The following is an 18,609-nucleotide window of genomic DNA, read 5'->3' on the forward strand; positions in this document are numbered from 1 at the left end:
AATTATTTATATGAATACTTATACTTAATTGTCATAATATATAAATTTAGTATTTATTTAATTGTTTTAAACTATTTTAATGTGTTGAGTTCTGCTCCTGGACAAGGGATTTTACAGGCATCATCCACCGACTACAATGTTTAAAATAAAAAAATATTCAGAAAACATGAGGAAAATATACATTGTTGTGATCACATGACCCAGGTTAGTTCAGTCAGATATTTGAAAAAAAAAAAATTGTGTATATTTTATTAAAATTTTGTGCTTTATCCTGTTTTGTCCCTATTCTCAAGAATCTGATTTAATTCTTAATTTGTCCAATTTTAACCGAATTTTAAAAATCTGTTCTAGACATAATTCTAGCTTTATTCCACTTGTGACTCTAAAAAATATTTTCTCTGTATCAAAAGCTTTCGGACGGCCGTCTGACTTCCGGTACTTGGGGAGGAAAAACGTGACGGCTGAAACCATCAGTGCCGCCATCTGCCTTCACCTCTACAGCTGCAGTTCTACACATGGTAGCGCTACTCCTCTTGTGACTGTTATGGCAAAACTTAAGCAATCAATCAATTTGATCTATGAAGCTCCCTTCATGTTGGAGGCAGCTCGCTGGAAACGCATGATAACTGGTATTTCTGAGGTCCGCCTCTGATTGGCTGATCAGGCCCTCCTGACGACTCCTTCACCCAAACGCTCCCATTCACAGAAAGTGGCTCCAAGAAGTGGCGTTGGACACATTTTTGATACATTTCAAGCCTGATTACAATATTGTAAATGTACACACACAACACAGCTTGTAAAGTGTGATAACTGAGAATATAATTGTGAATAATTGTGTCGTCATTTATGCCACGTCTTGTGGTCCAGTACACTGTTCAACCAGATGAAAAACTACACAGTATGGCAGATACAATAACTAAAAACTCAACGATTTATTTAAAATATTAACATCAAGAACATTTCAAACAGAAATCAAAACAACAAAAAAAAACTTGTCAGCTTCAGATGGTCTGTGTACTTAAAAAAAGTCACGGTTTCCAGAAATTAGCCTAAAAAAAATATAAAATCTTAATAAAACTCAAAAAATAACACCCAGAAATTTCTGCTGAACCCGTTTTGTCACTTTTCATTAAGAAATGTCCCAAGTGAGAGAAACTCCCAGGAGAAACGAGCAGCTTTCACCTCACAGAGCTTCAAAAACTAAATCTGCAAGTCGGTCACAGTTTCCACACGGCAGCGAGGAGCAGCAGAGGAAACCGTCCTCAAACGAAACAAACCGGCTGCAACAGGAACATCAAGGACCCAAAGGAAACACGTTTCCTCCTTCACTCGGTCCGCCGGACCCAACCAGAACTCTGGAAACCCAACGCAGCCTGAGCCGACGCTTTTCTGACGACAGCCGACCCGCATCAACAGAAGCTGATCTGCAGACGCTGCCGTTACGGTTTTTCAGTTTTTTGTGGTTTTGCAGCCGTTTTTCCTGAGGGGACGGAGTTTTCTTCTGCAGACGACGTCCAGGCGGCTTCAGGCTACTTCTGCTCAGGATCGCCCCCTACAGACGGATTGACAACACATTTCAATGCTGCTTCATATTCTGGCTGTTTAATTCGGGTTTTAAAGGCTTCAAGCCGTTTTATTATTAAGTGTTTTCAGGGTTTAAAACTCAGTTTCTGCCAAATTAGAAAACAACTAATTGACTTAAAATGTAAGTAGTTTAATATCATTTAATTGTTTTGAGTTCAGTTTATTGATCCAGGATGTTTTCTGATATTTTCCTGAACTCAACATCTGTTTCCTTTTACTGTTTTAAACTTTGGTTGGTGACATTTGGTCACCTGCTGCTGTTTTAAATGTGCTGTAAAAATAAACTCGGGCAGAAAGCGACCGATCAGTTTGTGATTCTCAAAACAGAAAAAGTCAAAATGATTCACCGAAGCGTTTTCAGACTCAAAACTTTTTAAACTCGTCGGCTTTTCAGCTTATTCTTTTTCAAAAGGTATTTAGCTGTTTATCATCTTCAGTTCTTCTCATCAGAAGAAGTGAAGAGCTGCAGAAGAGTTTGCAGTGAAAACTCTTCGTCTTTTCTGGCTTTTCTCTGCGAGCTTCAGTCACTTATGATGAGAATAAGGACCAAATAAGGAGGTTTTTGTATATTTTGTCCTGAATATGAGCATAAAGTTGTAATTTCACGAGCACTCCACACCAAACTGCGTTAAAATGAGAAATACTGTCATAATACTGTCGGCCTGTCATAAAAACCTAATTAATCATATGATAAATTAAAATAATCTCCATTTGCATGATTATCATGTTTCCTTTTCTACTGAAAACTGGATGATAAAGTCTTCAGTCTGGTTCCTTTTTGTTTCCAGACATTTTATAATTCATTTTATTTGTTGTTTTGTTTATTCTGCATATTTTAAATGTCTTCCTGCTCCAGTGTTAAATGTTACATAATGCATTATAATGCCATGACCACTACATTACTTTAAAACTATCTCAAAACAACAATATCATCATTTATCGCAATAACTTCTGGGGCAATTTATCACCCAGGAAACTTACTGTGAGCCGTTTATAATGATTAAATTCCTTAAACAGAATTAAATGATTACGCAGGACGTTGAAACGATTCTTTAAACGACTGAATCAGTTTCAAAGACCCAGAGCTGCTGAGTCAGATCCCATCAACTCCATCTGAGCTTTTTCTCACATTTAAATATTTTTCTCATCACTGTGTGATTTTCTTCCAGCCAGCAGTGAAACATTCTGGTGTTTTCATGAATATTATGACTTCAGCCTTTTGCAGAAAACCTCCTGGTTTCTGCCGTTACCTTTGTGTCGGCTCGTGTGTCTCTGGCAGCCGCTTTTGGTGAAGAAAGTTTTCCCGCAGACCTCGCAGGTGTAGGTTTTCTTGTGAGTCTGCAGGTGTTTCTTGAGCGCGGCGGTGGAGTCGAAGCGCTGCCGGCAGACTCCGCAGACGAGGCCGTGGTTGTTGACGTGGCTCCTCCACACGTGTCTGATCAGGAGTCCCCTGGACGTGTGGTACGTGTGGCACGCCTCACACAGGTGCAGAGGCTTCTGAACGCCACCAGATGGAGCCAAACTGCCGTCTGCTTTTGCAGCTGAAGGCCCGGGGGCTGAACTCTCCAACACCTTCCTTGCCTCTGCGCTGGTTTGCTGCGAGTCTCTTCCAGATACGTGAGGCTGAGGAGTCGATGAGCTGGAGGACGGCGAGTCTTCGTCCCCGTCGTTACTATCTGCTATCTCCACCGCCTCCATGTTCTCCATCGCTGCTGCAGGCTCCTCTTCATCTCCGTCTTCTGTTCTGGTTTTCTGCTGCTGTGCATCAGATACCTGAGGCTGTGAAGATGCTCCATCATCATCATCATCATCATCCTCAATGTTGATGATTTCCACCTCCTCTGTCATGATGTTTGTCTGTTTGTTTGGTGAAAGCTCGACGGTTTTCTTCTTTGCTGTTTTCACAGCTCCTGTACTCGTCCGTCTCGTTGCATCTGTACCAAATGTCCAAGGCTGCAGAGACCAGACTGGGGGCTTTTTATCACCTCCATCCTCACTATCAACTATTTCCACCGCTTCCAACCTCTGGTTTGTCGATCCAACTTCCAGTTTGATTTCTTTCTTCTTCCTCTTCTTCTCTCTGTCCTTCTTCCTCTTCTTCTTTTCCTTCTTCAAGCGTTTTTTGCTCGTGTCCTGCTTCATTTCACTCTCCGGCCTCCTGGGGTGAAACGACGACAGCCGGGAAGACTCTGCGCTTCCAGGCTCGTGGTAGTCCTCACTGTCCTCCGTTTCGCCATCGTCTCTCGGGCTGTTCGCCGCCTCGCCTGCAGGTTTCTGTTCCGTTGGGTCTGCAGGTTCAGCCTTTATGTCTTGCGCTGAACTCTGCCCAGACGACCCCGGCTGCTGAAGACCGAGAGAGAGCTTGCAAACCAGAGGATGTTGGTTGTAACGTTCATCGTCGCTGTCGTCCGTCCGCTCGTCGTCCGTGTTTGGCGTGGGGTCAGGATGTTTGTCCGTCTCCTGCACAGGAGGACCGGTATCGGTCTCCTGACCCAAGACTTCGGTGGACGTCGCATTTCTCTGGTGGCCGTCGTCCTCGCTGTCTTCGGTTTCAACGTCCTCACTGGACGCTCTGCTGGACCGACTCTGTGATGTTTTCTTTCGTTTTATTCCATTTTTGCTGCAGGTGAGACATAAGTTAGCATGGCTAAAGGAAGCTTTGCATTAACATGAAGCGTGTCTTTCAAAATAAACGGCAACAGCATATTAAAGATGCTCTGCCTATGAGATACATTAACGATGTTTAAACCAGATGGAAATAATCGCTCTGCAGTCGCTAAACACTCCAGTGGTTAGCTGGAGCTAATGCTAACGCGCTAAGCGTTCAGTTTAATTCATACACAACTTATATGTTCTACAGTTGACTTAGATACTGTATTTATGTCTGTTTCTTGTTGTTTAGTATCATTTCTTTTGTTCCTGTATGTTTCTTGTTTGTGAACAGGAAATTGACCTGCGTAAGCAATGTCCACCTACTTCAAAATAAGAGCATCAATATAAGTCATCGACTATTCTTAGCAGTCAATAACCAAAACTTCAACACAGTGACGCCAAGCGAAGGGCCAAGTTAAGGCGCTAGTGCTAAGTGTTAGCTAACAGCTAGCTAAGGCGCTAACTGAAAAATTAGCTCCACTGTTAGCAGAAGTGAATCCAACACAGAAAGTTTACAACTCAGACCTGAAGATGCAGATTTTGAACCTTTTGAAAAGGTTATTTTAAAAAATATTAAAGGAAAAAAAAAATTTTTTCTTGAACAGAACTCAGCTTTCGAACCGGATCCGAATCTCTTCTACGTGTACGAACGCAAACCACCGGTCAGGAAACACAGTCGTCGCCACGGATACCGACGACCCCCGGCGTGGTTTGGTCTCCACCTCTGCCAACCGAGCGCCGCAGCTTCACGCTTCGCGTCACGTTTAAATCCCCGCAGGGATCCGGCTACAGACCGGACTGATGTTCAGGACTCACCTGGCGGGAGACACGTCGACGCGACTCCGTTTCACGCTGGCCTGGACGCTGAGTTGCTCCTGGAAGAGTTTGAGACCCGAATGAAGCCGACACCTCCCCACCTGAACACTGAGGCCTGGCCATGCGCTGCTGGAGCCTCACAGGACAGAGAAAAGGCGTCTGACCTTCAGGCGGATGTAGAGCAGAGACCCGCTGGCCGATCTCAGGGTCCTGCTGATGTCATCCGACGTCATGTCCTGCAGGTCGATGGGCTTCACGTCGCGGCCGAGACCGATCTGGAAGTCCAACGCTTCTCCAGCCAGCTGAGGGAAGGTCGTCCGCAGCAAGCGGAGGAACTCGGCCTCCTGAAGGGAGCCGGGGCACCGGAACGTCAGGATGGGGTATTTCTGCAACACTGCGGGAAATAAAGACAGCATGTCACCATGGAGACCGGAACAGGCCGAACAGAAACTGTTCCCTGGACCTGAAGAGGAACGACCCAGAGCCATAGATCTAGAGTTATAGAGTTCTTCCAGCTGGAAACCAGAGACCAGGCTGACCTCTGACCCGACCCTCGGGTTCCACAGTGGGCCGTCTACCAGCTGCAGAACATTTCAGGACCGGAGGACTAAAGTCTCACCCAGACTTTGATTCCTGCAGCTTTCAGCTTCTATGCACCACAAATCTGGAGCAAACGTCCAGAAAACTGCAAAACTGCTGAAACACTGAGAGCCTTTATATCTAGACTACAGACCCAGCTGATTAATAATCAATGAGACATCAATCAATAACCTGACGCGTAACAACGACACCTGACAGAACTTTGTGTTTCTGTGATGCAAAGCTCTTTGATCTGCCATGTTGCTGAAACCTGCTATATAAACAGACTTGATTGATTGATTGATTGATTGATTGATTGATTGATTGATTGACTGACTGCTGAAACCTCTGAGTTCACCTAGAGGAGAGGCAACGTCCATCATGGGGTCGGCCACGATGCAGATCTTCATCTCCACCAGGTCTTCTGGGTCAGAGGTCGTCCTGCTGGGGGACTGAGTTCTGACAAAGTAAGAGGAAATGGAGAAATTCGTCAGGGGATGGAGGTTTACCAATACGATTCCAATATCACTGCATGTCATCAAGCAGGTACGGTACATGGTACGGGAACCGATCAGCAGAACCGTTAAGCTTAACGAGTCCAAGAAACTGAACTACTGCGAACCAGTTCCTATTGAGAACCAGTTCTTGTAGAGAACCAGTTCCTATAGAGAACCAGTTCCTATAGAGAATCAGTTCCTATAGAGAACCAGTTCCTATAGAGAACCAGTTCCTATAGAGAATCAGTTCCTATAGAGAACCAGTTCTTTTAGAGAACCAGTTCTTATAGAGAATCAGTTCCTATAGAGAATCAGTTCCTATAGCAAACCAGTTCCTATAGAGAACCAGTTCTTTTAGAGAACCAGTTCTTATAGAGAACCAGTTCCTATAGAGAATCAGTTCCTATAGAGAACCAGTTCTTTTAGAGAACCAGTTCTTATAGAGAACCAGTTCCTATAGAGAACCAGTTCTTATAGAGAATCAGTTCCTATAGCAAACCAGTTCCTATAGAGAACCAGTTCCTATAGAGAACCAGTTTTTATTGGGAGCTGGTTCTTGTGGAGAACCAGTTCTTATAGAGAACCAGTTCTTTTAGAGAACCAGTTCCTATAGAGAACCAGTTCCTATAGAGAACCAGTTCCTATAGAGAACCAGTTCCTATACAGAACCAGTTCCTATACAGAACCAGTTCCTATACAGAACCAGTTCCTATTGAAAATCAGTTCCTATACAGAACCAGTTCTTATAGAGAACTAGTTCCTATAGAGAACCAGTTTTTGTAGGGAACGGGTTCTTGTGGAAAACCAGTTCTTATAGAGAACCAGTCCTTTTAGAGAATCAGTTCCTATAGAGAATCAGTTCCTATAGAGAATCAGTTCCTATAGAGAACCAGTTCTTATAGAGAATCAGTTCCTATAGAGAACCAGTTCCTATAGAGAACCAGTTCTTATAGAGAATCAGTTCCTATAGAGAACCAGTTCTTATAGAGAATCAGTTCTTATAGAGAACCAGTTCCTATAGAGAACCAGTTCTTATAGAGAATCAGTTCCTATAGAGAACCAGTTCTTATAGAGAATCAGTTCTTATAGAGAACCAGTTCTTATAGAGAACCAGTTCTTATAGAGAATCAGTTCTTATAGAGAATCAGTTCTTATAGAGAACCAGTTCTTATAGAGAATCAGTTCCTATAGCGAACCAGTTCTTATAGAGAATCAGTTCCTATAGAGAACCAGTTCTTATAGAGAATCAGTTCTTATAGAGAATCAGTTCCTATAGAGAATCAGTTCCTATAGAGAACCAGTTCTTATAGAGAATCAGTTCCTATAGAGAACCAGTTCTTATAGAGAATCAGTTCTTATAGAGAACCAGTTCCTATAGAGAACCAGTTTTCGTAGGGAACTAGTTCTAGTGGAGAATCACTAGTTCTTTTATGGAACCGGTTCTCTAAAAGAACCGGCTGTTCGTGACTCACCTGGCCTGTGGAGTTCTTGGACGAGGAACTTTAGATTCAGCAGCTTCTGTCTGAGGATTCTTCTTCTAGAGTTTCATAGAGACGAAGGAGTGTGATTACACGTCTCCGGTGTGTGAAGGGATCCGGCGGCGGCGGCGGCTGACGTACCAGCTGCTGGACGCAGATGACCGAAGCCTCCAGGGAGTCGATGGTCGTCCCGATCTCCTCTGGATTCACGCTGTTCAGGTTCAGCTGCAGCATCTTCTGGCCTTGAAGAGCAAAAACGCTGAAGGGCTGATCTGAAGCCAGCTGAGAAAACGTGGACCTGAGGAAGGCCAGGAAGTCCGGCTGCTGCAGACCTCGGGGACATTTCAGCACGTGGATCGGAAACTTCTGCAAAACTGAGAAAACAAAGAAAACTCAGCCAGTCAGATCAGGTTTCACTGAAGCTGCTAGCTAACCTCGCAGTACCAAATGACCAGGAGTTTGAGTAAACTACAGCTAACTACTGAGATGAGGTTACTGGAGCTTTTTAACTCTGAATCGTCAAGTTAAAGAACAACAGGCTGAAAAAAGACACTGAAGCATTTCCTTTAAATATGGGATTCCCCAAGGCTCCGTGCTTGGTCCTGTCCAGTTCTCAAACTGATCCAAAGACAGCTCTTTGGATCGTTTCAGATTTTCATTCAACTTTAAGCATATTTTGAAATTCAGCAGCTCGTTTGGACGAACAGCCAAGATGAGCTGCTGCTTTTTTCCCTGGAATAAATGAGAATCTGCCGATTTGTTGCTGATCACTTTGGACACTTTTATATTTTTCTCTGATTATCTGCTGTTGCACTTTAAATTCTTTAAATGTTTCCAGCCTGTTTGCCGTGTTTTGTCGCCTGGTGCCTGTGATGGTGGTGATACCGGCTGTCTGTCCGGCGCCACCAGGTGGCGCTCGGCCGTAACGTCCAGAGTTCATCTCGACACTAAACTGGAACATCACACCGTCGTGCCGTCTCACCCAGAGCTCGCAGCTTTTCTGGGTTTTCTCTGAAAGCTGCTGCACTGACTGTGTCCCTGGTTTTACTTTCACATGAGAGATTTTTGCTTTTCTAAACTGCATCAGAAACAGAAAAGAGCAGAAAGTCGTAATTACGGAGCTGCGGGCTGAAAGTGGAAGAATCCATCTGGGATTCCTCCAGGTAGCAGATGTTCAGGTTGAGGTGAGCGTCTTCGTCGTCTGCTGGGTCGGGGTTTTCATTTCTGGAGGACGGAAAGAGGAGGATTAAAAGCGGATCAGATGAAACGGATCAGATTGTCTGGAGACTGAAAGGCTTCTTACCTGTTGCTGGGTGTGGCGGGATGTGGACGCTCTGCATCCTGGTGATTCTGCTGAGGCTCTTCTGTTGCATCACTGGGCTCCTCTGGATGCTGAGAGGAAAATGTTTCCTAAGTTATCGGGTAACCTGAGGGTTTCTGGCCCAGTCCGCCCTGCTGCAGTACCTGGAGCCGCAGGTAGAGGGCAGACGTCCCGGCCGCCGTGCAGATCAGCTCAGGTGTGAAGGACGGCAGGTGGAGAGGCAGCAGCTTCCTGCTGCGGTCGCACTTAAAGGCTTCAAACTGCACCAGCTGAGGGAAGGTGGACCTGAGCAGGTCCAGGAAGTCCGACTCCTGCATCCCAGGACGGCACTCCAGTTTGTTCAGACGATACTTCCTCAGCACTGAAACACCGACAACGTCAGCAGGACAGGGAGGAAAACGCACGCAAACGCATGAAGACACATGTTCAGGGGAAAATAGAAACAGATTAATGTGTATTTATGCTAAAAACTGAGCTAAGGGGAAAAAAAGCTTCATATACTGAAGGATCTTTGCAACAGAGAACGTATGAATCAAAATGATTCCTCTGCTGTCCAGCAGATTCAGTTATTTGCTTTGTGGATCCATTTCATATTCCTGCACTTAAAACATCGAAAATAATCAAGTTTTCTTTTGAATTTTAGCATTTTCAAAGTGACAGCCTCAGAAAAAAAAGAAAGCTAATCCATTTCTTTGTTTAATCGTGAAATCTAATCTGTTTTGAGTCATTATTTTTGAAATATGTTCATCTTTCTATTGACAGATTATCAAATTCGTCAAGAAAAAGACCCTAAGAACCCGTAAAAACTGGCGTTCGTCTGGAATCAGGAGCTGTGACGTTTACGCTGAGCTAATATAGCGTTAATTATTGACAGAGTAAAATCGAATAAACGCCTCCAGGCTTGAATTCACCTTCTGCCGTGACGACGTCGATGCCGGAGTCCTCCAGGATGTGGATCCTCAGGTTGATGTGGGCCTGGTCTGGTTTGTTTTGAGACCCTTTTCTGGGGAAAAACCAACGTTTAGAAACCTAAACATCGCTTTAAATAATTACTGTAATAAATTATAATAATCACTTTTTTCTTGGTGCGTCTGCCAGCAGATTTTTCAGTCTGGACTTGATGTTTCCCCCTACAGACTGAAGAGAAAAACCCATTTTCAGAAACCAGAGCACGGCTTCCTGTTCAGCCATCTTGAACTCCTGTGGCGCCAGCTGCAGTACCTTCAGTCGGATGTAGAGGGCAGAGTTCCCAGCAGCGCGGCTGATCTGTTCTGGCGTCAGGGACTCCGCTTTCAGAGGCAGCAGTTTCTTGGTGCTGTTGGTGATTAAAAAATCAAACGCCGTTCCAGCGGCCAGCTGGGGGAAGGTGGACACCAGCAGCTTCAGGAGCTCATCCTCCTGCATCCCACGGTGACACCGGAGCTTTTTGGACTTGTACTTCTTCAGGACTGAAACGGAGCAATCAGGAACGTTGAAACCCTCAATGACCTACTCTGGGTTTAGCCTGTAGCGTTAGCGTGCTAGCTACAGAGTTAGCTGCGCTAACCCAAAAGCACTAATCAGAAACATTATTTCTGCTAAAGCTAATGTGCTGTACAAGATAGTAATTAGTGGAAGCTAACGCTAAAACGCTGTAGCAATGTAGTAATCATTAGAATTACTCAGTAAATGTTTACCGGTCTTTGACAGAGCCACAATGCGGGAGTCCTCTATAAGGCGGACCTTGAGAACGATGTCTTCATTGTGACCGCTCTGATTTTCAGCCGGCCTTTCCTGCGGAGCCTCGTTTCTGCTACGGGGAAACGGAAAAGATCACAAGTTTTAGGTGAAATGCAGACTTAGATGATTCACCGTTTACAGCGTTTGTGTTTTCTCACTTGGCGTCGGGTGCAGCCTGAAGCTCCATGGGCGGAGCATCTTCATCGTTAAAGTCATCATCACTGGTCTGCATAGGCTGCTGACGACTTCCTGCTTCCTGCTCAACTGGACACTAAGAGAGAAAAAAGCTTTTTAGTTATCAACAAAGCAGTTAGTGGAAGCTAAAGGGCTAACCAACAGAGTAGTTAGCAGAAGCTAATGCTAAACGGCTAAAAAAACAGTAGTTAGTGGAAGCTAATGCTAAAGGGCTAACCAACATAGATGTTAGTGGAAGCTAAACGGCTAACCAAAATAGATGTTAGTGGAAGCTAATGCTAAAGGGCTAACCAACATAGATGTTAGTGGAAGCTAAACGGCTAACCAAAATAGATGTTAGTGGAAGCTAATGCTAAAGGGCTAACCAACATAGTACTTAGTGGAAGCTAATGCTAAAGGGCTAACCAACATAGTAGTTAGTGGAAGCTAATGCTAAAGGGCTAATGAACAAAGTAGTTAGTGGAAGCTAACACTAAAGGGCTAACCAACATAGTACTTAGCAGAAGCTAACACTAAAGGGCTAACCAACATAGTACTTAGCAGAAGCTAACGCTAAAGGATGTAGAGGTTAGTAGTTAGTGGAAGCTAACACTAAAGGGATAACCAACATAGTAGTTAGTGGAAGCTAACGCTAAAGGGCTAACCAAAATAGTAGTTAGCAGAAGCTAACACTAAAGGGCTAACCAACATAGTACTTAGTGGAAGCTAACACTAAAGGGCTAACCAACATAGTACTTAGTGGAAGCTAACACTAAAGGGCTAACCAACAGAGTAGTTAGCAGAAGCTAACACTAAAGGGCTAACCAACAGAGTAGTTAGCAGAAGCTAACACTAAAGGGCTAACCAACAGAGTAGTTAGCAGAAGCTAACACTAAAGGGCTAACCAACAGAGTAGTTAGCAGAAGCTAACACTAAAGGGCTAACCAACAGAGTAGTTAGCAGAAGCTAACACTAAAGGGCTAACCAACAGAGTAGTTAGCAGAAGCTAACACTAAAGGGCTAACCAACAGAGTAGTGAGCAGAAGCGAACACTAAAGGGCTAACCAACATAGTACTTAGTGGAAGCTAACACTAAAGGGCTAACCAACATAGTACTTAGTGGAAGCTAACACTAAAGGGCTAACCAACAGAGTAGTTAGCAGAAGCTAACACTAAAGGGCTAACCAACAGAGTAGTTAGCAGAAGCTAACACTAAAGGGCTAACCAACAGAGTAGTTAGCAGAAGCTAACGTTACAGTGATATTCCAACATTATAATTCTAATTTTTCCATCGCTGATCAACCTGTTGGCCAATGAAAGTTGAGTTTTCTGCTCTATGGTCGGGTGCAGTACCTTCAGGCGGATGTAGAGGGCAGAGTTTCCGGCTGCGCTGCAGATCTGCTCCGGTGTGAAGGACTGCACCACCAGAGGTTGCAGCCTGTTGGTCGGGTCAGTGATCAAGAACTCAAAGGCGGTGCTGGGGGCCAGCAGAGGGAAGAAGGACCTCAGCAGCTTCAAGAAGTCGGCTTCCTGCTGCCCGGAGCGAAACCTCATCTCGTGAACCGAGTACTGATCATCCACTGGAGCGGAGAGACGGCAGCCATGTTCCGCTCAGCCCAGAGCAGTCAGCCCAGAAACAGAACGTGGGGAAGAAGAGCTTCCGTCCCTACCTTGGTCCGAGACCTCCTCGATGGTCCAGTCGGTCAGGATGCAGATCTTAAGATCCACACAGTTTTCCAGGGTCCTGAGATGAGAGGCGACCACGTTGGTCCCATCAGCCAACCTGAGCAGAGGACGCAGTTAAAAACCGACTCATCTGGGCTGGAGACCACGACACCGTCTGAAGGTTGAGGAAGATTTAACCTTCTGACCTGGAGGCGTCGTCGGGACCTGGCCTGTCGATGTGCTGGCCGTCCGCCAGCCCCCCCCCGCTGTAGGAGACGATCATCGGAGTCTCAGGGTCCTCCAGCTCTGGACACAAGCCAGCAACCACAGCCACAGAATGATGATGCATGGAACAGAAGCTAACATCTGTGATGCTAATCATGATTTAATTAAACGTGGTGTTCCACAGGGTTTTTACAGTTCTTATCGATCGTTGGGTGATTATCATTACAAAATAAATATGTTAATAAGCAAGTTAATGAATAAACACAGCTACTGAATTAAGAAAATAAAAAAAAAACTAATAAAAAATGTAATTTAAGGAGGGAAAAAACAAAAAAATTTAAATAAATTAAACAGTAAAAAAAAAAAAAAACTAAAAAGTTTTAACCACAATCACAACATATGAATTAAACATATTTAAATATATTTTTTATATTTTGAAAAATAAAAATTTAAAATAAACAAGTTAAATATATATGCAAATATAAATGAATTAAAATTAGTTTTGAAAGGTGTTTAAAATACTTTCCAGGTTAAATTATTAAATAAAACTTGTTTCCAGACGTCATTAGATAAAAATCCAGTTTGAATTATGATGTTTTGTTGTCAGCAGCTTTATGTCACTGGATGTTCGTTAAAACACGACTCAGCGTGTTTTCACAGGCGCCATTTCCGTCTCTTCTTGCTAAAACTGCATGAAGACACGATTCCTCCGTCTCCTCCAGCTGAGAAACCATCCATCCATCCATCCATTTTCTTGCACCCTTTTTCCCTCAGTGGGGTCAGGAGGTGCTGGTGCCTCTCCAGCCAACGTTTCGGGCGAGAGGCGGGGTCACCCTGGACAGGTCGCCAGTCTGTCGCAGGGCAACACAGAGACACACAGGACACACAACCATGCACACACACACTCACACCTAGGGGCAATTTGGAGAGGCCAATTAACCTGACAGTCATGTTTTTGGACTGTGGGAGGAAACCGGAGTACCTGGAGAAAACCCACCATGCACAGGGAGAACATGGAGACTCCATGCAGAAAGACCGGGGCCGGGAATCGAACCCAGAACCTTCTTGCTGCAAGGCAACAGCTCTACCAACTGCGCCACTGTGCAGCCCCAGCTGAGAAACCGTCTGGCTGTAAATTTACTTTCTGTTCGTTTTCCTGCCGTGAAGGCAGGATGTTGTTTTCAGCCACTTCCTGCTCACCAACGAGACAAACTGAAGGTCTTCAGACGGCGGCGCTGAGCGGCTCGCGCGTTTCTCCTTCTGCAGACGTTTCACTGACGTCTGTGTGGGTCAGCAGAACTGATGTAGCGGCAGAAACACGATGATTAAAGGAGTCGCTTTAGTGAAAGAGCAAAGGGAACCAAAACATTCCTTGGAAGGAAAGATGTTTGGACTTCCAAGGAATGCCGTCATCTCAACAATTTTGAGATAAATTGGCCGACTCGGCAGTTCTGAGATGGAGATGTTGAGTTCACGAGGTCCTAAATATCTTAAAGGTCGTCCAACACACTCAGCATAAGTCTCGCCAGAATCTTTACACAAACCAAGAGCAGCAACGCCATTGGTTGAAACTCTCCGGCTCACGATGATGAGAGCATAAAAAAGGTGGATGTTAAGAAAACGGGGAGGTTTGTGAGCATTGATGAAACTGAAGTTTCTGTGGAGGGGAATAAATCTCCTGCTCGTTTATGTCCTTTATTAATTATATTTATTTAAGAGTTTAACCAGCTTTCAGTTCCCCTGACAGGAAAAACCTTCTGCAAACTTAATATGAGCTTAAATGACTTCATTCAGATATTTACTCTTTGAATAATTACACATCTCCAGAACAGAGTTAAATGAATAACGAGTATTTATGCAACCGTTCTGTGTCGTTATGTTGGAAACTATTAAACATTTTTTATGGGTTTTTTTGGTGCAAAAATCAGCCAAAGGTTTTATTCAAGTTTAATGTTGATGTTTATTTAAAAATCTGAAAGGAGGAAATAAAACCCTTGAGAAATAGAAACTATTTGTTGGATTTTCTTTGTTTTTTAAACCAAAACGTTTCAGTTAATTACGATATTTGATCCGTTTTAAATGTTTTACATATCAAAGCCGTAAATAAAAGCCGTGTGTCTCTGATGACGTCCTACTTATTCGACTCGTCTGTCCCGCGTCGTCCCACCGTCCATCAGCGGCACACAGAGGCAGCAGCAGCTGGACGTCTGATCAGAAATAATCAATATTATTAGTACTGGACACAGAGTTTCACCAATAGGTACAACATAATGCAGTGTGTGTGTGTGTGTGTGTGTGTTGATGTGTGTGTGTGTGTTGATGTGTGTGTGTGTGTTAATGTGTGTGTTAATGTGTGTGTGTTGATGTGTGTGTGTTAATGTGTGTGTTTTGTGTGTTGATGTGTGTGTGTTAATGTGTGTGTGTGTGTGTTAATGTGTGTGTTGATGTGTGTGTGTTAATGTGTGTGTTGATGTGTGTGTGTTAATGTGTGTGTTGATGTGTGTGTGTTAATGTGTGTGTTGATGTGTGTGTGTGTTAATGTGTGTGTTGATGTGTGTGTGTTTATGTGTGTGTTGATGTGTGTGTGTTAATGTGTGTGTGTGTTGATGTGTGTGTGTGTTAATGTGTGTGTGTGTGTTAATGTGTGTGTGTTAACATGTGTGTTGATGTGTGTGTGTTAATGTGTGTGTGTTAATGTGTGTTGATGTGTGTGTGTTGATGTGTGTGTGTTAATGTGTGTGTGTTAATGTGTGTGTTAATGTGTGTGTTGATGTGTGTGTTAATGTGTGTCTTAATGTGTGTGTTGATGTGTGTGTGTGTGTTGATGTGTGTGTGTGTTAATGTGTGTGTGTGTGTTAATGTGTGTGTGTGTGTGTTGATGTGTGTGCGTGTTGATGTGTGTGTGTGTGTTAATGTGTGTGTGTGTGTGTGTTGATGTGTGTGCGTGTTAATGTGTGTGTGTGTGTTAACATGTGTGTGTGTGTGTTAACATGTGTGTTAATGTGTGTGTTAATGTGTGTGTGTGTTAATGTGTGTGTGTGTTAATGTGTGTGTGTGTTAATGTGTGTGTGTGTTGATGTGTGTGTGTGTGTGTGTGTGTGTGTAGGTGTGTGTGTGTGTGTGTGTTGATGTGTGTGTGTGTGTGTTAATGTGTGTGTGTGTGTGTGTGTGTGTGTGTTAATGTGTGTGTGTGTGTGTGTGTGTTGATGTGTGTGTGTGTGTGTGTGTGTGTGTGTGTGTGTTAATGTGTGTGTGTTATCAGGACCCTCTCAGTTTAACCTTCGCCTGATGCAGATCAAACCTCCATCTTCTTCTTTCTCCTCTTAAATCGTTTAAAACCAGCAGCAGAGACGTGACCCGTTTTTACTTCACCGTAAGCAGCGATGGTTCTACTGCAGGGGGTCCAAAGTGCGGCCCGGGGGCCATTTTTGGTCCTTGGACTGATTTTGTGCGGCCCCCCAATGCGTCTCAAGAATGATACAACTGATTCGTCCAGCAGATGACAAGCTAAAATATCTTTGTTGTTGAGCTCAGGAGTCGATTTATTCAATACTTTAGCAGCAAAACCAGTTTTAAAAATTAAAATACTGTTCATACATTTTTAATTAAAATGTTAAGGTTTATTACATCTCTCTTGCTTTCTGTGAAAGCGGACGGTTTGTCCTTTGTTCCCCTCTCTGCTCTGTTTTTGTCTCGTCTTTTTCTATATTTTTGGAGCCTTTCTTTGCACATCCTCCAAATCTACAAATTATGGATCTGGTGAAGCGGTCACCCTGGATTTATTCATGATAACAGGATTTCTGCTGTTTGGACCTTGTGGATTCCTGGATTATCGACACATTTGTGACGGACTTGGCCGAACTAGCGAACACTCGGACTGCTGGTGTGGACAGAGACGAGGACTCTAAAACTCACTAACCGGATGGAATCGATCTTGGAGAAGTTGCTGGTTTCGGCTCAGTGGAACGACCAAACTAATTTGGATGATTGGGAACTGAGACGCATCGGAGAGACTTTAGGGAAGATTGAAATTCATCATCTTCCCGACCTAAAACATTCTGTTTCTGAATTGGCTTCCCCCGTGGGGCCTTGGAAGGGCAGCATGTCTCTAATCTCCTTGAAGATATGCAAACATAACGCTCTTCCCTCCTCACCACATTCTGTTATCTATGCAGCCGTGGAGCTGAGCGCTCCCAGGACATCACGCCTTGATAACAACATCTTATCGGACTTCTGCCAGGAGGCTGAGCAACGTGGTTGTCATGGCAATATAAATGCAACACACACACACACACACACTCCTTGATGTCGATGCCTCCACCCGTGTCTTTGTTTAGTCTGAATGTTGAGTGTGCCTAACGTGTTCTTTACTCTTTATTTTTTATTACTTGTTATAAACTGTGGAGTACTCGGTATTTAGACCAATATTAAACTTCTTGGATTCATTTTTAGATTCTTATGCAGAGACTCCTATTATTGCAACCCGGAAAAGGAATCAGACCAGAGGACACCTACTTATCTACCAACCCTGAACAAGAGTCTAGTTTTTATACTTTAGATCAGAGGTTCCCAAACTGTGGGGCGCCGTGCCATTGCAGGGGCGCCGCAGGAAGCGGTATGGATAAAAAAACCAAAACAATGTGTGCTGTGTGTGAGTGGACAGAAGAGTATAACAGGGAGTCTCTAAGAATCTCTCTACGCCCCACAAACCACCGACACATCGTTCAACCAGACTCTAACTCTCCCTATTTGTTATCCACAGGGGGCCCAGAAAACCACTGCTTTAGGTCAACATTAACAGATTATTTTTCTTATTTTGCTCTTTCCTTTTGTTTGTATTTCCTATGAATTCATGTAAAGCACTTTGCATTGCCTCCTTGCTGAAAATGTGCTAAATAAAATTACCTACCTACCTACAGATCCTGCAATTAACCCAATTTTAAAAATGAATCTAGTCCCACCACTGTTTTCAAAAAATGCTTTGAACGGCCCATAAATTAACATTTTTGTAATATGGGACAATCCTGATAGATAGATAGATAGATAGATAGATAGATAGATAGATAGATAGATAGATAGATAGATAGATAGATAGATAGATAGATGATATACCCACAGGTTCCGCTAGGAGTCGCTGTTTAACACAAATTAACCATCTCTGTCTGTGTTTCTAATAAACAGACCTGCAACGTCTGAATATGAACCGCTTGGAAAAGTTGTGTTGAATTTCCGCAGCGCGTCAGGAACTAAATCATACATTTCTGCTGAACAACGCAGCTTCCGGGCAGATTTACCGACCTGTGGGCTCTTCTTTAACCCGAGGCCGGAGCAGCTCCAGTTGGCCCTTCAGACGGTCTATTTCCTGCCTCAAGCCCGAAACCTCCGCCTCGTACAGGACAAAGGTCATCTCCACGTCCGCCAGGATCTCGGAGGCGGCCGTGCTCAGCTTCTCCGTGATGACGCCCGTCAGGCGGCTTTTTGACGCGTTGTAATCCATGTAATCCGTCGGACTAGCTACACCGGAACAAACTGGCGCGGTCACTCCACCGGAAGTTACACGAGCTGAAGCGGAGAGAGGGAATCGGTTAACCCGGAAGTGAACGATCTCCACCACATAGCAGAGGATGTTTCCCCGGAGATCAATCTGAGAGTGAGTAAACATGAATACAAGTGATCTGAGAGGGGTAATCACGGAGCGGCTGGGCTCGGCGACCAGAGAGGTGCTGGCGGCGGTGGAGGAGACCGTAGCCGGGTACGAGCAGGAGGCGACGGGCTTCAGACGGGAGATCGACCGCCAGAGGAGGCAGCTGGAGCTGCTGCAGCCGCAGGTCAAGCTGCGCAGAGGAGGTCAGTGGCGGACTGGAAGTCCACAGTAAAGATAAATAAGAGGATTTTTAGT

The 18,609-nt window shown here is 44.2% G+C and overlaps 1 protein-coding gene across 1 annotated transcript; it reads right to left on the bottom strand.

Moving 5' to 3' along the window:
- Positions 1-908: 908 nt before the first annotated feature.
- Positions 909-18,551, bottom strand: LOC103480990 (uncharacterized). Its single transcript, XM_081599822.1, has 20 exons — positions 18,009-18,551; positions 14,846-14,917; positions 12,692-12,791; positions 12,491-12,603; positions 12,174-12,400; positions 10,805-10,917; positions 10,604-10,719; positions 10,149-10,375; positions 10,003-10,064; positions 9,839-9,930; positions 9,071-9,288; positions 8,910-8,998; positions 8,724-8,830; positions 7,748-7,980; positions 7,601-7,665; positions 5,990-6,090; positions 5,217-5,446; positions 5,053-5,111; positions 2,835-4,204; positions 909-1,552 (listed from the first exon to the last, which is right to left on the bottom strand). Exons 1-20 carry the CDS (start codon positions 18,370-18,372, stop codon positions 1,530-1,532), a joined length of 3,981 nt encoding a protein of 1,326 aa, XP_081455948.1. The 5' UTR covers positions 18,373-18,551; the 3' UTR covers positions 909-1,529.
- Between the last annotated feature and the right edge of the window lie 58 nt (positions 18,552-18,609).

The sequence above is a fragment of the Poecilia reticulata genome, chromosome 18, assembly GCF_904066995.2.
Source record: "Poecilia reticulata chromosome 18, P_reticulata-male-v2, whole genome shotgun sequence".
Classification (NCBI taxonomy): Eukaryota; Metazoa; Chordata; class Actinopteri; order Cyprinodontiformes; family Poeciliidae; genus Poecilia; species Poecilia reticulata.